Consider the following 24,847-nt stretch of genomic DNA (forward strand, 5'->3'; position numbering starts at 1 on the left):
CCATTCACTCGCCCAAAGACCTGTGTTTTTGTCACTCCTTCGGACTATCGAGAGCATCCGGCTTGCGATCTGACAGGAGGTACCTGCCTAACACTGTTCGCTCTCCCCGCTGCCACGAAATATGGATCTACAAGGCTAACAGCGAACTAGCTACCCAAGACCGATAGAGCCATGCGCACCTTTGATCTCACGGCAGCCATCCTTCTGGCATTGCCTGTTGCTCAAGCACAGGTCCCAGATATCGCTGGCTTTTCAAAGACTTGGTTTGATGATTTCACCGGATCTCGCGGTGCACTTCCTAGCAGTGGAAACTGGATCATTGATACCGGCACCAGGTGAGATGCCATTGAACCCTTCAAATGCCGTAAAAATGTTATCTAACAATGATATTAGCTACCCTGGAGGCCCAGCAAACTGGGGAACCGGAGAGGTCCAAACCTACACCAATCGTCCCAGCAATGTCGCCACCAACGGCCAGGGAAACCTGGTGATTACCGCGATCAAAGACGCAAAAGGCGCATGGACTTCCGCCCGAATTGAAACCAAGCAGACCTTCATGGCTCCAGCAGGCAAGAAGATGCGTGTTCAAGCCAGTCTGAAGCTTCCCAATCTAGGTGGCGGAGGAATCGGTTACTGGCCAGCTTTCTGGACTTTGGGTGCCGCTTACCGTGGCAACTACTGGTGAGTCTTAGTCATTTGCAGCTCGTGACCTGAAAGCTCACAACGTGTCCAGGAATTGGCCATCAGTCGGCGAGATTGATATCATGGAGAATGTCAACAACGTCAATCGAGTCTGGGCTGTCCTGCACTGCGGCACCAACCCAGGTGGACCATGCAATGAGCCTAGCGGACTAGGCAACAACAAGAACTGTCCCGCAAACTCCCCCTGTTCTGGAGTTTTTCGCACGTACACCGTTGAGGTCGATAGAACCAAGTCTCCAGAGGCTATCCGGTGGTATGTAAACGACCAGTTGCTTCATAGTGTCACCCAGACACAACTTCCAGCGGCTGTCTGGGCAAACACCACCCAAAAGGCTCACTTTGTCTTGCTTAATATGGCAATGGGTGGGAGCTTCCCAGATGCAATTTACGGATCAAAGACACCAATTGCCAGTACGGTTTCGGGAGGGACGTTAGAGGCACAATATGTGGCGGTATACTACTCAAAATAATTTTCTTATATTTATCCCTAAGATACCATATAGTGTTTAATAAGCAGAAAAGATGAAATCATCGATAGCCGAGAAAACGCGCTGGCCAAATGTCGTTTGTGAGGCTGGCTGCGCGTCTACTTACGTGACCCAATGTGGCAATCATGAAGCTATTCGCAGATGTGAGACACGGCCCCGTCTATGACTAAGCTATCATTGGTGGCTGATCAATCAGCTATTCGATTGGGCAGGGGATGTGAATAGAGATGTTCCGATCCGTTTGCGATACTGCCTCATCATGTTAAGCCTCAACCCCGCAATTCAGTTCGCCGATGAGGTAGTAAACAGAACACCACCCACCTCACTAAAAACCGACCCTTGGATCTCGTTATAAACACCTCCTTCGTCGATTCACCATGGCAAAAGCTTGTCAGAAGTGCAAGAAGGATATCACGGACGAAGCAGCAGAGTGCGACCGCTGCGACGTCAAGTATGCTCCAAGAGCTGCCAGAATCTTCACTGGAAGAATCACAAGAAGTCATGCGCTCGGACTCGCACCGCCAATCCCTCTGAGCCACCTAGGTACACTACCTACGGTCGGGAGCCACCGTCGTCATCAACAGCTTGGAACCCGTCCAGGCCGACCCCAAGCCGCGGTCTGGAGGCGCCTATCATGAATGCTTTCACGAATCTGGAGAAGCGCACCTTCCTGCACAACCACCCCGAGAAGGACGTCTACAAGATCCTCATCGACTACTATCGCCTTCGCATGGAAGATGACGCCAAGATCGTCGGTATCATGAGCCAGACTCCATCTACGTCTCTCGGTCTAGCGATGGGAAAGCCGGATTCCGACGCTTCTTGGAGACGGCAAGGAGATCAGTCAATGGCAGGCTCTTGCCGCTTTGGTGGAATGATGAGAAGCAATGATAGTGCGAGGCCATGGCTGCTGATGCGGGTGGGTGGTCGAGCCTCAAAACCAAGCTTAGCAAGGCAGATGTCATCCAGCACTGTGGCGACGACCACATCCCGATGCAGCTGCGTATGATTGAGGAGTTCGTTTGGGGATCGGCGCCTGGCAGACAGGATGGTACTCAGATGAGACGCATGTTGGCATCGCGGGAGACAAGTACTGCCGGTCCAGGTTTCGTGGAGGTCTTGCACATTGATAACAATACTAAAACTGGGTATGGCTCGGCCTTCAACTGATATGAGAGTTGATTAGACAAGACTGCCAAACCGAGAAAGCAAAGCATGCGTGGCCGTCTCTACGAGCAGGAGAGCCTGCTAGCCCCCAAATATAAACATTGCACGCGGAGCTCATTAAATTTCTCTTCCACCTTAACCTACAGCTTTTCTGTATATCGAATAGACGTACTTTGAGGCTCCAGCATATACCTTGGTACCCGATGGGTACCCGCCCAAAAGGGGATGGAGAGCAACGAAGACGGCGACACTGCCACCGAAGAAGCCGCATGATGGCGAAGGGACGGCCAAACGGGCACCAGATCGGACATATCAAAGAAGCTATCCTCACTCCTAGACGTAGACGTATAGAAATACAAACCAGGCGTGGCAGGTCGAATGGGCAAGAGAGAAGCGAGACAGAACCACCATTTGCCACACACCAACACCAACTAAGAAGGTGCTGTACCTCCATGAGGGAGGGGCTGGGCAAACGACAGAGCTCAGCTCTTATGCATATTTGCACAGAAAATATCGAACCCAAGCGACGTTTGCCGAAGGCTATCTGTTAAATCCGAGAGGGGCGACAAACGATACTGCCCATTGTATAATGCATTGGTACTGTAGGCACCAATAATCCCGACTAATTCCGACTCCGGGTATTTGCAAACATTCCAGGACGACATAAAGTCCAGGCTGTATTGAGCGAGCGTAAGGCAGCCACGAAAGCCGTCGGACTCATGGAACAGACCGAGATCCTTGGGCAATTCAGAATCGCGTCACAACCCAGACAAAGCTGACCATTAGTGGGAGACTGTGGGTACACAGAACCACGGTATGATGCACCAGGTCTCGACAGAACCTACGACATGACTTACGTCAGAAGAGAACCAACTAAATGTAGAAAGAGGTTAAGATGCAAAGCGGGAACTTGAGTGCAGCTGGTCTATGGTTTTGATTGGCGGAGTGGGGCGGGCCGGACCGAGTGGGATAATGGGATCTCAATCAATCAGCTCAATCAAAACTAACTGCCAAGTATCTTTGTGGATCGTTCTCTGTTGCTTATGCTTACAGTATGGGTTGCAACAAACCGCCCGTTGAATAGACTAAAACATCCTACATAGTAAGCTGCTTTGAGTCTCATAGGCTGAGGCGTTTGACTTATTGTCTGCTTACCTCTCGGACCGTAACAACTCGAATGGGTTAAATTGACCTACACAGTAAGCTGAATGAAGGTGGAACTTTTCATTTGCTGTCTTCTTACAGGTCTCAGGTGCAGAAATTGCGGGGTTGGGTTCTAGGCTGACAATCCATCGGCTGCAATGTCACATCGTATACGTCTGGGCAAACCGCTGGTCTATGTCGAGAAAGAGATGCAATGAGGAACATCTCGGCGTAAGCGCTATGGGCTCCCAAAACGGCAATCATTCTTAACTTGCAGTTCAAGTATTGATGCCAAGAAGCCGATAAATGAGAAGCATGTCGGGGAGAAAAGAACCTAAGCAGCTCTCATTATTAGTCAGGCACTTGTCAGACTACACGCACAAATTGATACTAATTGGGATAAATGATTGTGGTCTTGACATAAAGAGAAACTGTATTGTAAGATGAGAATAGCTCAGAAAAAGGAACCTCAAGATCTGTATAGTCCATTCTGTGCCCTAGAGAAAGAGCCCCGCAGGCTGCGAGCGGGCTGTGACGAAACTTTGGTTCGGGCGATGGCGATACCCTCACTTGTCCATAGATGCGTGTGATACCTCGAGCGATGTCTAACCAGCTGACGCCCCATCTGCAAGGTGGTAAGACGGCACGGGAGGGGCCTCGCATAACATTGAATGATGCTGAGTTGAGGTATCGACGTCTCTTTCTCTTGCTCAGAATGGGAGAGGTTGAAGGATGGACAACATGTTCAAGAAACAGTATAAAGCTAGGTGATTTCTTCTTCGAGACGATCCTGTTTTGCTCCCTCCATTGCCATCAGCTCCTGTTCTTTCAAACTAAGCAGCATCACACCAAAACCCACCACCGCACATATCCAATATGTACTTTTCCGTCTCTTCGATCCTCCTTAGCCTCGCGGCCACCGCATCTGCCATCGACATCAGGGCTCACATCGGCAGCAGCTGCGCCGGGGCCTACGTGGCCTGTGTGAACATCAACCCCAACGTGTGCTGCTCGTTCAGCAGCTCAGGCTCCAGCGGCAGGTCCAGCATCTCTGTGGTTGCCGTGCGTGAAACCTCTTTCTCTTAGCTCACAAAAGCCTCAGAACTAATGGATGGCGAGCAGATCCCGAGCAACTGGCGCATTCGCGCTGAGGCTTATACCGGCGGCGGTTGCTCTTTCACCGGGGGTCAGTATGACTCTAACGGTGGCACCACCATCTGCCTGCCGTACACGACCCGGGGCGACCGTACCGGGGGTAAGTACTGGTTCCTCAATCGCAAGCGCGCCGACGACTTGTCCTGCCCCGCCGAGCAGCCCGGTGCCGGAAAATGCGAGGCCGTTATTAAGCCTGATGTGCTCGGCCTCGCGGACGGCACCGCTTACAACATCGCTGACCTGGCGGATGAGAAGGTTCAGGAGTTGGTGAGTTTCCACTGGAGCTCTGGAAGAGGAATGACAATGTGTATGGCACTTGGTATAGATGCTGACTTGCTTGCCCCGATTGAAGGAGAAGATTGCCGAAACTGGCGCCGGTGCCGACGCCGTCCCCGCCGAGTTCCAGACCCTCCAGATTGAGGCTTAAGGCCGTGGACGAGATCTCTGGTTATTGGAGATTTGGGCATAGGAAACTTGAACCAGGCAAGGACGGACTGGAAGAACAACAACAACGTTCTGCCGTGCGTGCATGTGACAACATTTATATTCATACACTGTATAGTTAGTGACTACATGGCTAGCTACAGAGGATCAAGATAACTTAAATTTTGGTGGAAAACGCCGCTTGTTGATTGATAGTGATATACGCTGACCTAATTTTAAGCTTCTAGGTTCTTGGCCGAGCCTTTAGTGTCGATATGGGAGCAGCCATTCATGCTCTTGGTAATCCCTATCAATAAAGTCATAGGCACCATAGAAAGGCCACGCGATTGATATGGAAACCGCAGAATTCCAACGAGAAGATTCGCTCAGATATCTTATTGATCAAGCGTGAATAAGGTCTAGCAAGCCTAGCATGAGACTAAATGCCACCAGCTCCCAGACGTGACGAGTCATCATTATTAACAATTACATTGGTGACAACTAATAGTTCTTGCGCAGCCGAGGTCAACGGCTGAAGTAATGTTGGGTTCAAATTCTAACACCGCAAAAGAGTCCTAAAGTCCTTACCCAGACACAATTGGAGGAGCACATCTTGCAATCTATAATGACGAGTTCGCCACTTTTGAAGTGATGAGCATCGCACTCGAAATAAAAGGAACCATCCAATATTCTACAATAACACAGGGTATCATATCTAAAAGCTCTTGAGCACTTTCTTCCACCACGGAAGTCTGTCCAAGTCATATTCTCCCGTCTCAATCTCGTGCGACTCGTCCAGATCCCGACGGCGACCGGAGAGAAGATCAATCTCATCGACTCTCCAGAAATGAGTCTTGAACCAGAACTTGTAGCCGAAGTAAATGAGAGGGAACAACGGCAACAAGATGTAGGCGTCCACGAAGGAGCCAGCGTCGAAAGGTGACAGAGTCGTCCATCCTTGAACGAAGGCGAGAAAGACGTTGGCTGCCAGCCCAAAGTAGGCGTTCCAGGGGTACAGCATCGAAATGAATGGTAGAGAGCTTTCGGCGTGGCCTTGAGCCTTCCATGCCTGGCGGAAGCGGATGTGAATGAACGAGATCGAGCCCCAGACAAGGAAAGTTGACACGCCGCTGAGGTTGACGATGTACGAGTAGGCCTGGCTAGCACCAGTGCTGATGTTCATCATAGATAGAGCTCCACAGAGATTCGTGAAGACGATTGCCGGGATTGGAACTCCGCGGCTATCTGTCTTGCCAAGAATCTTCGGGGCTTTGCGGTCTTGGCCCATGTAAAGCAGCGTTCGAGAACCGATGTCTAGAGCGTAATGTCAGCAGTTTCCTTTTGTGGCCGACCAGGTAGCAGAAGAAATCTTACAAATGCTACTATTACAGGCAGAGAGACAGGTGACGAAGATGAACGCGTTGATAAGATGGACTCCGCCCTCCCAACCGGCGTTCTGAATGGCAACCGTCATTGGGCTCTTGACAGCACGAGAGCCACCGTTGACCAGTTCATCGGCATTAGCGGGGCAGGTTAGGCCAAAGAAGAATGCGGAGCCCATGTAGATGAAGATGATGCGCCAGAAGACCTGGCGAATAGCCAAAGGCACAGCAACTCGAGGGTTCTTGGTCTCGGTAGCTGCAACTGCTACCGACTCACAACCAGCATAAAAGGTTGAGCAAAAGACGAAGACCTTGGCCACACCTCTAAAACCATCTGTGAAAGCGCCCGGGTCTCGCCAGTAGCGGAAGCCAATTGCATCTTGTCCTGGAATTCCACCAGAAACGTATCTGGACAATGGTCAGCGTTGATGAACACCTCCATCGAGCTCAATACTCACACAATGGAAAAGATGAAGTAGGCCACAAGGCCAATCAACTTCAATAGAGCCAGCCAGAACTCGGCTTCACCGAATGCCTCCACTCCAAGAAGCTGGAATCCGAGGAAGAGAGTCTAATTATCGTGAGTTGGCTAAACCATAGCCTAAATCGACAATTTGACATACCCAGAAGATCAAGAAGTATCCCCAAAGGGGCACTTTGTCGCTCCAGAACACAAAGATGCTCGACAGAACGTTGTACTCGTTCGCCAACACGCACATCCAGATGATGTAGTAGTTCCACCCCAGCGCAACTCCAAACGCCTTGTCGACAAAGCGATCGGCCAATCCGGTGAAAGCACCGCCGCTCGGGTAGAGTGTCGTGAGTTCGCCGAGACTCTGCATGATACTGAAAGCGATGATACCAATCACCGCAAATCCGATAAGCAGGGATGCCGGTCCGCCGTTGGAAAGTGCGCCACCCGCCCCAATCAGCAATCCCGGCCCAATGATACCAGCCAAGGCCATCATGCTGAGATGTCTCGTCTTCAGCCCGCGCTTCACACCGCTCTCCGGGTCGATTGAGGCAAAGTCCGCCGAGGTGGAGTCTTCAGTGGTGTACGCCGCGCGAACGCCCGTGTCCTCGACGACGGGGACGTCATCGTCCTTGTCATAGGCTCTGTATCGCGACATTGTGCCTCGGTGGGAAGAGTCGAAGGATCCGTACATGCGTGCAAGATAAGGCCTTATCTTATGGTCCCAGTCGTTCTCCCCGCATGTGCTACCACTTTGAGTGTGTCGGAAGTCACTATGGAAGCTCGGAAAGTTCACCAAAAGGACGAAGGAGGGTCGAAGATGGTTTTGTAAGGTGACCCAATACCACGGGCCGGGGCCCTTGCACTTGCATTCCCGCGAGATAAGAGCCGTGCAGTAGCACTAATGTCTCTGTTCTGAAAATTTCACTGGCGAACTGCGCTGTTTTTTGCCTCAAAGTGTGGGTGAAGGCAGTTTTTCGTTGATGGCGGATTTGCGCCGGGCGATCGCGTCATCGCTGAAGGACGCCCTGATGACGGTTCCAATTGGCCGCTCTCGGGGCTCAGTGGTTCGTGACCCGCTCCCTTGCCGGCTTAGTGCGGGGGAGCCCCCGTTCTCTCCCACGAACCGTCGCCAATTTGGGGAATTTCATTATGTTTTGATTCATTTGCGAGTAAGTTGAACATGCAATGTTTCTTTGCCAAATGGCATGTTTTCTTTGATAATGCACGTGCTTACAGTTGAGTTAGCGCATCTCTTGCTATGCCGGACGTTATTGGATCATCTCGCCAATCTTCAAGTCTCCTTCAGATTTTGAGGTAAAAAACGTCTCCATAAACTTTCCTAAGCTAGATATGATGCTTGTTATGATGCCCTCAAGCATCCAAGGCAGCCTCACGCTCAGAGGAAGGTGTGAGGTGACCTACTTCCAACCTACTTATCTAGACCGATAATATTCTAGCGCGTTAGGATCTATTCCTTAAAAAACCCTTCATATTAGACTCTAATTTAGAAGGAATTAAGCTATTCTATTTATATAGATATTATATATATATTATAGTTAGTTTATAATAGTTATAAGCTTAGCTTATACTATACTTCTAAACTACTATTTATAAAATAAACTATAACTTTATTTAATCTAATTTTATATCTATTATATTCTACTTTAATTCTTAAACTTTATTCTTATAATCACTTTTAACTTATAGTATACTTCTAATATAATAATAACTACTAATTTTAGTATTTCCTATAAGCTTATTTCTTATTATAACTTTTTAGTTTAATATATTACTTTTTAAGTAGAAATAAAAGCTAAAAATATTTAGAAATATATTAACTTAGATAATACCTCTAGTACCTCCTCTAACTTAAGCGAAATTAAAGGTATACCCTTACTTAATAATTAGATTTAAAAGGAAAATAAGAAGTAATATAAATACTATAAAGTAGAATAGAAAACTTATAATAAAATAGTTACTTTATTTACTCCTACTACTTTAAATATATAGAAAGCTATTATAAAAAGTAATATTATTAAAACTACTAATAACTTACTACTACTTATATTAATTATACTTACTTTTCTCACTAAGAGATCTATAAAAGTTTTTAAACTTTATACTTTATATCTCACTATATATATAGCTTATAAAATAAAGTATATATAGAAGGAGTAAGTATATAAAGCTTTAAATAAATAGATAAAGGATATTATTTTAAAAGAGATCTTTATACTTACTTAAATAGAGCTCTTAGAGAAAAAAGACTATACCTTTTATACCTTAATATATATTCTTAAGTAATATTATACTTTAAGTAACTTAAGTAACCTTATTATAATCTATAAAAAATATATTATAATCTTAAATTAAGTAGCCTTTACTATTAACCTTAATACTTAGATTAAAGACTTCTAAAGTATACTTCTTAAAGCTTCTTAATATAAGCTACCTAAAGTATAAGGAACCTTTATATTAAAAACCTTCCTCTAAGTAATTTAATACTACTTTACTCTATTTTAAGCTAATCTAAAACTTATTAATATTATTAAGTAAGAGCGCTTTAATACTAAAATCTAAAGTATAAATTAGTATATTAATATATTTAAAGACCTTCTCTATAAAGATATTATAAGAACTTATTTAAAAGGTTATACTAATAAAGTCTTTATAATACTAGCTAGATAATCTAATAATATAATTTCTAGTAACCTTATTTTAGAAAAGCTCTTATAAAGTAAGTTAGCTTTATACTATATATATAGAAGAGACTATAAGTAGGTCTTATCTACTTATAATTACCTTAAGTTTACTCTTATAAGTAAAAAGGCTTATATAAGCTCTAAAGAAATAACTTAGGTTTACTCTAAAATTAATAGACTAAAATACTTTAAGCTTTATACTAAAATAGCCTATAAGGGGTAGCTTACTATAAAGAACCTTAATACTCCTAAGCTTAAGAATAATAAAAATTAAAATAAAAAAAGACTACTTAAAAATAACTTTAGTAAATTAAAAAAAGTTAACTACTACCTCTACTCTTAAGGTAAACCTCTTATTTAATATAATAATTTATACTATTATTAAGGATATTATTATAGAGATTATAATAGAGGAAGTAGAAGCCCTTATATTAGAACTTAAACCTAATAAGATCTATATAACTTACACTTAAGGCTTAAGAATCCTCTCTAGTAATATAGTATTAGATAACTATAGCACCTTCTACTTAATAAATAATATCTCCCTCTTTAAAGAAAACTTAATTATCTATAAAATAAAGAGGTAAGTTAAAACAGATATAACTTTATACTTAATTATAATAAGAGGTATAAAAGTTCTTTATAATATCCTAAATAGAGTAAATAAACTTTAAAACTTAATACTTTAAAATATTACTCTTATAAATAACTTCTATATTAATATTATCTTAAAATATTTACTATAAAAAATAGGTATCTAATACTTAGGATTTAATAACACCTTTTATATTAGAAACTATAAAGATAGTATAAAAGTAAAGAAGCTCTTAAAAAAAGGTAATATCACCTTTATAGATTACTAACCTTATTTCTTATACCTTAGTTCTAAATATATCCCTTCTAGTAACACTTTAATTATAAGTTTACTTACCTTTATAATAACTTATATAAAGTGATATTCCTAGAAACCTATCTAAACTTATACTAACACTATAGAAATATAATACTTTTACTCTAAATATCTTAGCTAAAAAGTACTTAAGAAACTTATTCTTAATACTTAAAGGGTGAAGATTTAAAATATATTATACCTTAAATACTAATACTATATAATAATATATATAAAGTAAGTTATATTAAGATATACTTTAGAATAAAAAGTAATATAACCTTTCTATAAGGTCTTATAAGACCTATTTAACTACTTAATAAGCTTTAATATAAATAAATAGCTCCTAGTTATTAAAAATAAGTATATAGGTTAACTCTTTATATTCCTATATATAAATAAGACTTAATATTTAGTCTTTATTATTATTTAAACTTTTAAGCGCTAAGTATAGAGATAATATAACCTCATATTATATAAGATTAAATAAGATAGTAAGTATACTATAATTATAATTAATAGACTATTAGAGTTCTAGATCTAAATATTAGAAATAGGGATTAAAGTTAAATAAGCTCCTTTATATATTAAGGAATTAAATAGAGGTATAGAGTGAGTAGGTTAGGAACTAGTTATAAAAGCTATTATAATACTTTAAATAGTAAGCCTTCTATCTAACCTATAGGTTAAAGTAATATAGGCTATAGTATTCCTTTATAATATAAGCCCTCACTAATATTATAGCTAGCTCTTATTAATCTAAATTAAAGAAGACTAATTAAGAGACTATATTAAGCGCTATAAACCTACTTATAAAGTAAACCTCTTAGTTAATTCTCACTCTTAATAAGGAGGGGTCTATATATATAGCTATAAAGTATACCCCTTTAAGAAAAAACATAAAGTAAATAAGAATAAATATAACTTTAAAATTATAGCGTAAAGGTATATTAGATACCTAATAAGATATATAGTAAACTTATATAACCTCTATAAGGTTTAAATACTTTTACTTTAAGAAGTTATTATTATATAAAATATAACCTTTAATAAGAAGATATTCTACTTAAAGGATAATATAAAGATAGCAATTTAAGGTAAAAAAGCTTACTTAGTTACTAATAAGATATAAGAACTAATATCCCCTATACTTTTAAAACTTTAGATTCTAAGAGTATAAAATAAAACTAATTTTATATTAATAATAGATAATAAAGTATTATTATTATACCCTTTTTTACTAAGAGAACCTTAAATAGTTAATAATAAGTAAAAGAGATAGATATTAACCTCTAAGTTAAACTTAGATCCTATTAAGATAAATAAGATATTAAACCTAATACTATTATTAAACCTTATCTAAAATAATAATATAGAAGAAGAGACTTAAGATACTAATAGGGATATAACCCCTACTAAAGATATAATCCTAAATAAGATATATATTTAGATAGATATCCCTCCTCTATAAAATCTAGATATAGAGGATATTAATATATAATTACTTTTATAAAGTAACTCTCTTACTTAGCTAGTATAGCTATACCTAAATATTAAAGAAAAGAGCGCTATAGAAGAGGAGTTAGAGTAGATATATAACTATACTAACTTAGGCTAACCTAAAATTATAAAGCTAAAGTAATCTCCCTATTTTAGAATATACTTTATATTCCTCTAAATAGAATAAAATTAAGATACTTTCTTTAAAATATATATATTAGAGTAGTAGAAAGTACTTAAAGAAGTAAATTAAAGATATTACTTATTCTACTACTTTATTTTTACTTTAGTTCACTAAGTAAAGCTAAAGTATATATCTATAATATTAAGTAGAAAAATCTATATTAACTAGCTTATTAAGTTACTTAAAACGTAGAAAGATATCTAATATATACTAAAGCTACTTTACTCTTACTTTATTAAAATATATAATATTAAGATTAATAAACTTAAGTAAATAGGTATTTAAAATATTATAGATAAATTAAAGGTAAAAAATAAGCTAATACCTCTTAAATAAGTGTTTATATATAAGCTAGATTAATATAGATATCTTAACTACTATAAAGCTAGAATCTATATCTAAAGTAACCTCTAAGAAAAGCACCTTTTAGAACAGACTTATATTATAACCCTTACTATGAAAATATTTAGGGTTATAATAGCTCTTATAGCATAATTTAACCTTAAAATTCACTAATTTAATATTATTAATATGTTTCTAAACGCTATATATAGGCTAAATAACCCTCTTATTACTTATTACTTACTAAATAGCTTTAAGAAAGATAGAAAGGTTATTAAACTTTAATATACCTTATATAGCCTTTATAATACTCTTTTATTTTAGTATAAAGAATTTTTAAATACCTTTCTTTACTTTAGATTACACTTAATAAGTAAAAACCTATATCTCTTTTAGTCTTATAATAAGAAAGTCTTTATACTTTTTTATATTAATAATATCCTTATCTTATATTATAAAAACTATATAAAAGAAGTAGAAAAAGTTATAAAGGGGATTAAAGAGAAATATAAGTTATAAGACTAAAGACTAGTTGAATAATACTTAGGAATTAGGATTACTTATAATTAAATAACGTAAAAGATCTATCTTTTATATAATTAGTATATTAAATAAATTATAAAGAAGTTTAACCTTATTAACTCTAAAGTACTAACTATACCTCTTCTCCTCACTTTACTAGAGAAATTTAATAGAGAAGTAAACCTATAATAAGTCCTCTTATATTAAGAGAAGATTAAGTTAATACTCTATACTATAATTATAATATAGCTAGACGTTATATTTACTTATGCTTTACTATTAAGATTTCTAATAAACCTATCTCTAAAATACTACTAAGCTATAAACTAAGTAATTTAATACCTATACTATACTTAATACCTTATAATTCACTTTAATATCTTAGGAAGTAAAGTAGCTTAAGTATTATTAATTATAAGCAATATATCCTTTACTAATAATAAAGAGATATAAAAGTTATTTTAAGGTTTTATAATATCTCTATTTAGAGGCCTAATCTAATAGAAAACTATATATTAAAATATAATAACTATATTAATAATAGAGGTAGAGCTTCTAAGCTTAGAACATACTATAAAGGAGATAATAGCTCTTAAGTAACTCTTTTTAGACTTTAAACTTAGTTTAAGAGATATATAGAAGATTTATTATAATAATTAGTAAATAATTTAACTTATAGTAGGTAAAAAGGAGTATATTTTAACTCACTTTTACTATATAGATATTTAGAATATATAGCTTTACTAGGAATATACTAAACGATTATTCTAAGTAGTTTACCTCTTAATTAATAAGATATTAGCTAATAGCCTTATAAAAACCCTTTCTTATATAAAGTTTAAATAGTTTAGAGCACTTTTAAACCTCTAAGATATATTATAAGTAATAAAATAAAGTAAAAAGGAAGAGTTAAGTAATAAGTAAGGTTTATAGGTTAGGTATTTATTTAATTAAAAATAGCCTAATAACTAGGAAGTATATAGCCTTCTTAAGAGCTTAAAACACTTATACCTTATAGAGTACTAAGTAATATAAAAGCTATGCTTTATTTATATCCTTAGAGAATAGATATATAGTTATCTATAAGGATATTATATATAGGCTTTATCTCCTTAAGGAGATATCTACTAATAAAGCTATTAATAGTAATATAAATATTAGCTACCTTAGAGATAGAGGGAGTTACCTCAGAAAATAGGCTAATATATAAACTACTAAAGACTAATACTTCCTCTATAATAGGCTTAACTAATAAGGTAATAGCTAATATTAAAAGAGGAGCTATAGTTTTAGTAGCTACCTTACTACTACTCTCACCTTTAGTTTTAGCTTTAGCCTTAGCCTTTACCTTAGCTTTATTATAAGCCTTAAGGGCCTCCTAGAGTATAGTTCTCTTAGGAATAAAGACTTAGTAAATAGTTAGCTAAGTAAATAGCAATATAAGGGTTATAAGGTAGTATATATAGACTTATCTATATTATTATATAAAGCCTAAAGGAATTAAAGCCCTAGTATAGAAATAAATAGTAGTATAGGTTTATATAGCTTCTTCTTCTCCTTATAAGGATCATATTTACCCCCTTACTTTATACTAAGTATATATATACTAAATAATATACTTATTTAAATACTTTATAAGTAAAATAGGTAAATTATATTACCTAGTAGTAATAGCTACTCCTCCTCTTAACCCTTAGCCTTTAAGGCTTCTATTTCTACTTAAAAATTAATAAATAATATAATTACTTAACTAAAGACCTAAATCTAAAATATACTCTTTTTATACCTTTAGTATAGCTTATAAATAGATAGAGGAGTAAGAATTATAAACTTTAAATTATACCCCTCTTTAGCCTCTCTACCCCCTATAGGTTTCTTACCCTTATTAGACTTATTAGTCTTAACTTCTATAAAATAACTTAAATTAGTAAATAAGCTATAAGAATAATAAAATAAAATAAAAACTTTATAACTTAAAGATAACTTAGAAGTAATAAAAATAGATAATAAAATAACTTACTCTTAAGCTTAAAGCTCTTAAGCTCTAAGGAAGGTACTAAAAGAGTATTACTACTTTCTTCCTCCTCTCCCTCTCTCTCCTTCTACTTCTTATTAATAAAAATAGCTCTTACTTTAGTTATTATAGCTATATACTTAGCCTTAATCTTCTTAATTATCTAAATAATATAGTTAGTATTAAAAATAAAATCTTAAGTGAAAAAGAAAGTATTATAATTATAGTATAAGTATATATATATATAGAAGTAAAGTAGGTAATATATATATTAATTATAATATAGATAAAGAAGGAAAATTAAGAAATAGAGATAGTATAAAAGATATTATTATTATTACTACCTTATTACCTTAATAACTATTTTAACCTTTTTACTTAAGTTAATAAGAAATTTCTATTTCTACTAAATAAGGTAGTAATATTAGTTACTACCTTAATATTTATAATCTTAACTATAATAGAAGGTATATAAGGAGAAAAACCTTCTTCTTTTTTATAATTTAATAATAAAGCTATAAAGTTATCTCTTTTATTAGTTTCTTTTATTAATTACCTCCCTTTATATCTATTTATAATACCTTATATATATATTTAGATTTTATAGTATTAGTTATATAGGATTAAGGTTTTTAAGCTCTTTTAAGCCTAGGGGGGTATATTATAATACCTTTAAATATCTAAAGTAGCCTTATACTTAAAGGAAGGTATAAAGTAACCTACTTCTAACCTACTTATCTAGACTAATAATATTCTAGCGTATTAAGATCTATTCCTTAAAAGACCCTTCGTATTAGACTCTAATTTAGAAGGAATTAAGCTGTTCTATTCACATAGATGCTATATATGCATTATAGTTAGTTTATAACAATGCTCTTATAATTATGTGTTGAAGCTGAGGAGGTCCCCATAAGCATGAAAAAGGATGGTGGATGTCCCCGAGTTGACGACTATGCGAGGCTGCTTCACATTAGGAACCCCTCGACGTGATTTACTTTCACTTTATCAGCTGGGTCTTCACATGGTACCTAAGAACGAAGGACGTCAAGTTCTCACCATTACTTAAACACAGCTGTTAATCGCGTTCTCCGGATTGCTGAGACGATCGCCTCAGCTGTCTCAGCTCGGAATATCGTCGATCAGATGTATCTATAACAGGTCTTGAGCTTTTGCCCATGCTATTTCTGGATAGGCTGAGGGATGTAGAGAGGACCAGAGATAAACAGAGCTTGCTTACCTACATGGAAGACCACCTGTTTTACCAATGCCAGAGCGACCACTTTTCCTGCAGCTATATCCCAATCACCTTGCCATCGTCGTCGTCCTCGTCCTCGTCCTTATCGTCGTCCTCGCTATAATCGTTCTTAACAGAAGTTACAAGGCACTCACACATGATAGCCGCGCAGACACAGAACAGTTACGCGGTCTCTTACATGGCATATAAAATCTTGACGACACTACAGAAAAGCGGGTTCTATCACTTCTGGTCACGAAGTCTGTCCAACCCGACCAACGAGCAGCATCGGGCCCGGAGCATGTTATGGAGCATTTGAATTGAAATAGTCTTCTCCCAGGAATGTCGCGAGGCTTGTATCGTATTGGCGTGTTTCGTCACACCACAACTCAAGCTGATTCAGTCCTTTTGCCGCAGTATGCACCGACCACTGTCCCACGTAAGTCTGACGCAGTCAAAGAGTAGAGCATATCAGCAACCTGGTTTTGTTTTGCCATCCAGGTGAAATGGCGCTGTTCCGAAGATCTGGAGCAACCTTGAAGGTCAAGAAACGAGCTCATATATAGCATGAAATTTCAACTTTGAGAAATTGTGAAATTCTGTCAGCAGTCAGTGTCATCTACTGCCTTCATCAACCCACTCTGTTCAAACCCCCACCAGAAACGAACTGAGGTGCCGTGACTTCGATGATGTCGATTTCGATGTCTTCTACGGAGGAAGTCTCCGCCCAAGGGCTAACAACGACAAAAAGCAATGCAGAACTTGTCGATAGAGCACCCTTCCCTTACCGGAAAGAGCGCGCACTTTGGCAAGCTGATCAAATATACACTGCGTATACGCTCGAGCACCAGCACAAACGTTTCGAAAATGCGAGAAATTGTCCGATATACCAAATACCGACAGAACTTCGGTTAGAAATAATGCGTTACCTTGTGCCTATGGATCTCTATCTTCTGAGGCAAAGCTGCTGGCTATTCCTTTCAACTTTCGCAGACGATTCGTTCTCGACATTGCACAGACCTACGCAAAAGAGACTCAGTTCGAAATACAGATATTTCCTAAAAAGATGCCCATTCCTATCAGGCTCACAATACTCGGCAAATTATTTGCGATATCATCGTCAAACATCAAGCCAATCTGTATATTCCCATACGGGAAAACCTGTTGTCGAGCTTGATCCCCTTCAACTCTCACTGTCTGACTTGCGCCAGATTAAGGGCATCATAAGAAGACAATTTCTCTGCAACACTTGTGTCGCCCACAAACCTACAAGCGAGGTCTCTTCGTCCATATACTGCAATAAGGCTTTATTTGCATCTCCCTGGACTAAGCACTCCTGTATAGGGTGCAGAGAGACGCATTTTGGGGCATTTTTCACTAAAACATAGCTCGGCAAGAACAAGCCAACATGCATTGGTTGGGAGGGAAAGATCCGGTTATGTCCTCATCGGCTTATTTCACCGTTCGAAGAATTCCCCTGGAAGGATCCTGACACATTCTCAATTCCGTGCCTGGATCGTCAGCCACTATTTTACGAAGGACAGGGGGAGCTTTGCCTAAAACTGTCCAGCAGTTTGGGGAACGTCTTGCGTCTGAATTGGACTATGCAAGTCTGCCGGCTTACGATGGACCAGCTTATTACTAAGACCATGATGCGCCAAGGTCTCGAAGAGTTGCAAAAGAGATTTGGAAACGAATACCTTTGCCCGCATTTAACCTTTACGGATCACCAGCTCATGAAACCGTTCGAGTCGGAACGCTGTGTGTGTTTTAGAGAACCAAGACAGGAGAGCATGAAATGTTACCGGCACAAATGTGGCGACATCGAGAAATGGGACTGTTGTGCGTGCAATAACTTAAGACAACCAGATGCCGTGGGCAAGTTCATGCCATCTCGCACATCAGTACCGGGCTGCTACCGTCAATCTCTGCACAATTTCTGGTGTCGGAGCTGCTTTCCTGTCTATAAATGGAGCATGGAAGGAGGCCGCATTACACTCAGCAGAAGTCAGTCTCTTGGAGAACTTCTCCTAGTGCAGAGCTCGCCACGTACGAAGGTAGCGCAACTGAGTCCTAACAAGAGACTTATGGGTAGGTGGATTCTGCAACTTGACCCAAGAACATATGGCTTCAATGGGCACATGAGTCAGCATGTGCCTTGTAGCGACAAGTCTTGCGGGAATTCGCCCAACCGCCTTACCTGCTGGCAAACTGACATCAAGCGCGGGTGTACCCATAGGTTCAATCCACATAGCCTAGACCTAGACTGATGACCCCTCTACCCCTTCAAATGCAGAGTCTAGTATGTACTTAAGGATGATTTATATCATAACCATTGCGCACATCACTTAAATAGAGGTACACAGACAAGTTCAAAGTTTCACGTGCAATAGGGTCCATTGGCCTTGAAGCTTATAGCAATATGGTAAAAGTGTCTTTTCAACATAGCTCATGCAAGTTTAATCAGTAAAACGAGACGTGGATGTGAGTTCACAAGTCAAACATGCTTGATCATGTGTGGTTGTTCTTCAATTCCCCCTCACACCGCCACCGCTCGGTAGCGCGCGCTGGTCAAACGCTTGGCTTTATTTGACGTCAAAGGAAACACGGGAACTCAAACGCGACCATGGAGGTGCATTACAAAAGTGACTTGCGGGAATACATAGCCAAACTTCCAGAGTATAGGTAGAGCGAGCTGTGCTGTGTTGGTGTGTTGGCCCATGTGAAGAGCAAGGACGATCGGAATAATGGAAACAATAGAGACAATAGAGCCTACAGGACTTGGAGAAACAGAGGTGATGACGTTCAATTCAGCATCGTGAAACGTTTTTAACAGTTTGTTTTGATATTGCGCAGTAGAAGGCCTTCTAAAACAAAATCAATGACGCAAGTATCCAAATACTACGAGATACACATTATCCTATTCCCTGGTGGATTATGATGATAACGAAACGGTTTGTTTATGGTTACCATCCTCAGACATCTGGGTAGTGGCAGGTTCTTGCACAGCCATTGAGCTAGGGCTGGCGTTGCTAGTAGATCCTGAGCCAGCCATGCCGTACCAACATACCACAAGAACACCCAGCAGACCAGTGAGACAGCTGAAGACAAATGCAACGATGCCACGATTCGTGAAGCTTCTTCTTGTTAATGGATGATCCGGGCGATCAGGTAAAGGAGTCACTTACCCAGCAGGCAAAGGAGCGGGTGGGGAGTTCTGGCCCGAGAGATCCAACAAGTCTACGGTGTTCGCCGCCGCATTTCCCGCGGTTGGCACGTTTCCGGCGTTGCAGACGTCGAGGTGGTTTTGCGGAAGTGTGAGGGACTTCTGAAGCTCCAAGGGTGCCTCAACGAAGGTCGCGAGAAGACCAGAGGTGACGTGCCACTCAATGTGGCAGTGAAACAGCCAGACTCCTGTGACAGAAATCTTGTTAGCATGAATAGCAAAAGAAGCGTGAGGGGAGGCAAAGCATCAGTGTCGGTAGATGGGCAATAGGCAAACCGTACCTGGGTTGTCTGCCTTGAAGCGAAGGACAATGCTGCCCTCGGGCCAAATGACAAGGGTGTCACGTCTCATCGGCACTTGAGGGAAGTCGCTTTCCATCATGTTAGACTGCTCAAAAGTTCCACTCGATTCTTCGCCACGGTAAAGGGCCTGAAAGTGATGACCGTGCAAGTGGAAAGGATGACGGCCGGTGTCCAAGTTGTTGACCACAATCTGAACAATCTCATCCTTCTTCAACACGAAGCTATGTGTATACGTGCCGTAAACCTCGGGGTTCGTGGCTGTGTCCCCCGTAGTAAGAGCGGTGTATAATGTCGGAACTTTTGGAGAGGCATAGCTGATATTGTTGAAGAAGGCGTAGTTGGCACCGTCACCTAGGTTGTCCATGATGACATCGAGTTCGACGGTCTGCTCGGGCTCACCAAAGCGTTCGAGACTGTCGTGCGGAACCAGGGTCATGTCGTCAAATGGTTGGAAGTCCCCGTCTATGAGCGCCGGTTCAGGGAATGACTTCGATGAATCGTATGTCAACCATCCAGTGACATTCCAGTTAAGGTCATCTGGAAGAGTGTCAAAGAGGGTCTGCGCCACGTTAGCGAAGAACTCATCTCCATAGTGTTCTGCTCATGTTCTCCTTACCGTATCCATACTTCCGACAATGGGATAGTTCTGGGTGGTGTCATTCTTAGTGGCCAGGAGGAAGCTGCATCGCTGTGCTGCGGACAGATAGATCATGTCGGCCTCGGCCGGCTGAGTGTAGACTCCATCAACTTCAATAATGGATATGTTGTGCCCCTCAAACCAAAGATATTGACCGGCAAAGGCACCGATGTTAATGACGCGGAAGAAGTAGGTCTTGCCGGGCTGAATAGAGATAGTGAGGTTTTGGGTTTCGTTCATCAGCGCGGCCTTCGGCACAGGCTCCGCACCGGTGGGGTTAGTCTTGCTCATGAATGGCGGGATGAGCACCTGCATCTGCTCATGGTACCAATCGGACAAGGTGACGATGACTTCCTCATCATATTGGTCCTTGTACGGGTTGTCCGGATCATGAATAATGAGGGGACCGCGCAGGCCATCAGGATACTGGCTCTTCGTATGAGAGTGATACCAGTATGTTCCAGGCTGAGTGATCTGTGAAGGCCTGAATCAGTAAGCCGCTTACTTCCAAAGGTTGTCACCGCCTGTATGTTGAAGATGGTCAATATACCGTGAAGTTGTACGTGAAGTTCGATCCCGGAGGAATGGGGCATTGTGAGACTTGGGAGGGGCCATCCATGTGCGTGGTTCCGTTCATGAACAGTCCATGAAAATGGAGCGAGGTGGACTGGTTACCCAGAGCATTGTAGGCATTGACGATGATGTTATCGCCAATGTTAGCCTCAATGCGGGGAATAGGCCATTGACCGTTGATGCCAATAACGGGCCGCTCAAAGGCGCCGTCAGGATTGGCACGAACCCAACCGATAGAAAAGTCGTAGGTGACCGTGGCGGCCGTGACCTGACGCAGCGCTGAGCACACGAGCGCTAAGAGGAGAGCTTTGGCCATTCCGACAGGAGGGTCTCAGGAACTAAGACTCTGAGTCGAAGAAAGAGTCTCTAGGAAGAATGACACGGGGCGGAAGGAGAGAGTTTGAGAAAAGGCGGCTGCTCTGATGGAGAAAGAGACGGTCCTCCTTGGACGAAGAACGGGATGAACTTATGTCTATCAAACGCAAAGAGGGAAGTAAAGTGGCGCAAGATTTTGACGTAGAAAATTATTTACCTGGACAAGGGACGGAAGAAGGTTGGGTGCCTATCATTTCCTTCACCCACCACGGTCTGAGTCCGAACACCCTCAATGTTACGCGGGGCTTTGCAGCAACGGGTGCACGACAATGGAGTTACGTTGCTCTCAGAGATTGGAAAAGAAGACACCCCTTTTGATGGAGAGACGCCACATGCTCATCGGCATCTAATCCATCAATCTGATAATCGCTCATCGGAGGCAAAGCTTAGCAATATGGCTGGCTAGTCACTCTCCTCTCGCCCACTAGTGGCGCTATCAAAGGACCATCCAGACCCTTGATCGACCCATTTGAGAACCCAAGGAGTGTTTGTATCTGTACGTATCGTGTACTTTAGTACAAAAAGTGTTATCTTCTGCAAAAGAAAAATCTTTTCGGGTGGTGGTTGCAAACAATACGACATGGCTGGGTTCCACGTTTCGAGCGCCGATTGTAGCCCGGACCATTTCCAAAGGTGCCACATGCACATTTGAAGCGACTAAGCTGCCGGCGGCAGCCACCCACATTTCTCGGCGATCGAATCTACTGGGCAGATTCCTCGGGGACCATGCCCACCTCCCTGGACGCGTCGAAGTGCCCCTGGCCCCTAGTTGGCGGGGGCTCCAGCCGTTGAGGCCCGCTGGCGTTTCTTCGAGACTTTGTGATAGTAACACACCATCTTGATTTTCATCTTCGGAAAGCGCAAGCATCGACATGATCCCGCCATGCATCCATCGCACGACGAACTCGTCTCCTCTCACAGTGTCACCATCCCTGGTCTTCCGAGCCCGAACTCGGGCGATAGAATACGCAACCTCCTCCTCCTCGATCCAAGCGAACTTCCCTTGACTTATCAGTACCTCGATAAATCCTCTTGTTGCCCAAACGTGGGCTTCTGTCCTCTCGTTCGACACTTTCTCTCGACATAACATCGCGGCTGCATAGTCTGCACGACCTCTGCCTGCAATGACTGTCAACGTGTTTTCAGTCCCCGTCTTCCTTGTCGTCTTTCGCGAGTCCTTGGAGACTGGCATCATTGTTTCTGTCCTTCTTGCGTTCCTGAAGCAGACGCTCGGTGGAACGGGTCAAGATGTTCAGGTCTACAAGGCCATGCGCAAACAGGTACGGGATCTCTGTTATTGACTTGACCGCTTACGCGACTTGTCATTGCGGATGGAAGGCTGACTTCGATTCCTACTGTAGGTCTGGCTCGGGACAGGAATCGGCCTCCTAATCTGCCTTGTAGTTGCTGGTATCATCATTGGCGTGTTCTATGGCGTCGGCAAGGACGCCTGGCAGGCTCACGAGTACTACTACGAAGGCGCGTTTGCTATCTTCGCGTCCTTCATCATCACGTTGATGGGAGTCGCGCTCCTTCGAGTCGGCAAGCTGCAAGACAAATGGCGCGTCAAGTTGGCAAAGGCTATGGAAGCTCCGTCCAAGACCTCTACCTCTGCAGGCCAATCCCGCTGGCAGAGAAACAAGGAGAAATACGTCATGTTCGTGCTGCCCTTCATCACGGTTCTTCGTGAGGGTATTGAGGCTATCGTATTCCTTGCCGGTGTCACGTTTGCCGCCCCTGCTACTTCTGTTCCTCTCCCGGTCATCATCGGGCTGCTTGTCGGAATTTTCACGAGCTATCTTCTGTACAAGTAAGACATTCCTGAACCCGGGCGCATCTAACTACGTTGGCTAATCCTTTTCGTATTCTAGGAGCGGTTCGACTTCGAAACTTCAAATTTTCCTCGTTGCCTCCACCTGCCTGTTGTACATCGTTGCAGCCGGCCTCTTCTCTCGTGCCGTTTGGTTCTTCGAGGCTCAGAAATGGAACGACGCTGTTGGTGGAGACGCAGCGGAAGTCGGAAACGGCGCAGGATCCTACGATATTGACAAGAGTGTTTGGCATGTGAACGTGAGTCGATCCAAGTAAGAAAAGAGCTTCAGCATTGTTTCTAACAGCAAATTCACAGTGCTGCAGCCCGCAGCTGAACGGCGGTGGAGGCTGGGGTCTTCTGAACGCCATCTTCGGCTGGAACAACTCTGCAACCTACGGATCGGTTATCTCGTACAATGTCTACTGGATTGCAGTCATGTTGTGGCTGGTTGTTCTCCGCTTCGAGGAGACAAAGGGACACTGGCCTTTCATGAAGCCGAAGGCCCCTAGATCTACTACAACCGAGTCGCCAAGCAGCACCGACGTGCCAGTCGAAGAGTCTAAGACCACCGCTGCCACCACCACAAATGCTCTTTGAGGCATTCCAATATACGGTTCAACGTTCAAATTGCGATGAATTCGTTCTGCCAGTTTCCCTACCTTGGGCGACAGACAGATGGCAAAAGGGAGTGGAGATTTCGGGAAGCCGCCTGGATGGGACGTAACGGGGCGGAATTGGAGAGAGGTGGCCTAAAGCGAGAGGTTCTTACGATTTCAAAAGCAGACAGCTTGTCAAACAGGCAGTTTTAGACTATTTATAGCGGCACGAAGTACTGCAAGTGTTATGGTCAAAGATTCAATAAATATGTGGTCATCACTCGATTCAAGAACTTAGGGATGAGGTGAAATCATTGTATATGCTAGATCACCAAGTTCGATCCAATTCTGTCATGAGAATACGCTCTCATTGAAATGTTTCATTTGTCTTCCACGACGTGACATCCTCGCTTCCGGGTGCACCATTGACTCGCCTAACTTCGAGTCGCGATTCAGCAAGGATATGCTCGAACCGACCTAGTAAAGCCAGGCGGTCACGAGGGCATGTTCAATCAAGCCGAGGACAAAGAACCGAGCTAGTGGGAGTGACAGAATACTACTCAGGATGTTGAGAAGAGGGGTGTAAAGCAGTCGAGATACCAAATTTAGCCAACCTGTGATGCATACAACTCCGGGCAACCATGCTAGAGAAGGCGGGAACCCCTACAATGGAAGATAACAGGCTAGAGAGGGGTTAGCAATGGCACTTCATTCGGCCCAATGTCGAGCCGCCCCTTGAAGCTAGCAAATAGACGACAGCGCCACCTGAACAGACCACCCTACGGCGTTGCCCTGAGCTCGTACGACCGAGACGGAAACGTTCGGCGATACACTAACATCGCGGGCGCCTCATACGATCTGCATACTCACGAGAGACATCCCTGGACTTTCACGTCCCAATTGGCAGCTAGATGAAATATTCAGGGCTTACGCGTCAAAAGAAACCAAGTAAATCATCAACTATGCGAAGATGATCTAAGCATCCCGAAGACGCACGCCCTAC

At 41.6% G+C, this 24,847-nt stretch overlaps 6 protein-coding genes across 6 annotated transcripts; 4 read left to right on the forward strand and 2 right to left on the reverse strand.

Moving 5' to 3' along the window:
* Positions 1 to 171: 171 nt before the first annotated feature.
* On the forward strand, positions 172 to 1,172 carry GCG54_00010285 (Keratan-sulfate endo-1 4-beta-galactosidase; the record flags this gene model as incomplete). Its single annotated transcript, XM_045410211.1, has 3 exons — positions 172 to 335; positions 394 to 681; positions 734 to 1,172. The coding sequence occupies 3 exons, from the start codon at positions 172 to 174 to the stop codon at positions 1,170 to 1,172; spliced, it is 891 nt and encodes a 296-aa protein (XP_045260166.1).
* A 395-nt stretch (positions 1,173 to 1,567) lies between these two features.
* GCG54_00010286 (uncharacterized protein) lies at positions 1,568 to 2,360 on the forward strand (the record flags this gene model as incomplete). Its single annotated transcript, XM_045410212.1, is given in 3 exon segments — positions 1,568 to 1,641; positions 1,656 to 2,109; positions 2,136 to 2,360. 3 exon segments carry the CDS (start codon positions 1,568 to 1,570, stop codon positions 2,358 to 2,360), a joined length of 753 nt encoding a protein of 250 aa, XP_045260167.1.
* A 2,016-nt stretch (positions 2,361 to 4,376) lies between these two features.
* On the forward strand, positions 4,377 to 5,082 carry GCG54_00010287 (uncharacterized protein; the record flags this gene model as incomplete). The annotated part of the gene is made up of 3 exons (XM_045410213.1): positions 4,377 to 4,562; positions 4,587 to 4,922; positions 5,008 to 5,082. 3 exons carry the CDS (start codon positions 4,377 to 4,379, stop codon positions 5,080 to 5,082), a joined length of 597 nt encoding a protein of 198 aa, XP_045260168.1.
* A 711-nt stretch (positions 5,083 to 5,793) lies between these two features.
* On the reverse strand, positions 5,794 to 7,626 carry GCG54_00010288 (General amino acid permease AGP3; the record flags this gene model as incomplete). The annotated part of the gene is made up of 4 exons (XM_045410214.1): positions 5,794 to 6,392; positions 6,453 to 6,868; positions 6,919 to 7,031; positions 7,084 to 7,626. 4 exons carry the CDS (start codon positions 7,624 to 7,626, stop codon positions 5,794 to 5,796), a joined length of 1,671 nt encoding a protein of 556 aa, XP_045260169.1.
* Positions 7,627 to 19,506: 11,880 nt separating this feature from the next.
* GCG54_00010289 (Iron transport multicopper oxidase FET3) lies at positions 19,507 to 21,376 on the reverse strand (the record flags this gene model as incomplete). Its single annotated transcript, XM_045410215.1, has 4 exons — positions 19,507 to 19,736; positions 19,830 to 20,409; positions 20,467 to 20,961; positions 21,038 to 21,376. The coding sequence occupies 4 exons, from the start codon at positions 21,374 to 21,376 to the stop codon at positions 19,507 to 19,509; spliced, it is 1,644 nt and encodes a 547-aa protein (XP_045260170.1).
* Positions 21,377 to 22,538: 1,162 nt separating this feature from the next.
* Positions 22,539 to 23,845, forward strand: GCG54_00010290 (Plasma membrane iron permease; the record flags this gene model as incomplete). Its single annotated transcript, XM_045410216.1, has 4 exons — positions 22,539 to 22,715; positions 22,797 to 23,245; positions 23,307 to 23,505; positions 23,564 to 23,845. Coding segments are annotated over 4 exons (1,107 nt in total), but the record flags the coding sequence as incomplete, so codon positions are not given.
* Between the last annotated feature and the right edge of the window lie 1,002 nt (positions 23,846 to 24,847).

This window comes from Colletotrichum gloeosporioides (genome assembly GCF_011800055.1).
Source record: "Colletotrichum gloeosporioides strain Lc1 chromosome Unknown consensus_71, whole genome shotgun sequence".
Classification (NCBI taxonomy): domain Eukaryota; kingdom Fungi; phylum Ascomycota; class Sordariomycetes; order Glomerellales; family Glomerellaceae; genus Colletotrichum; species Colletotrichum gloeosporioides.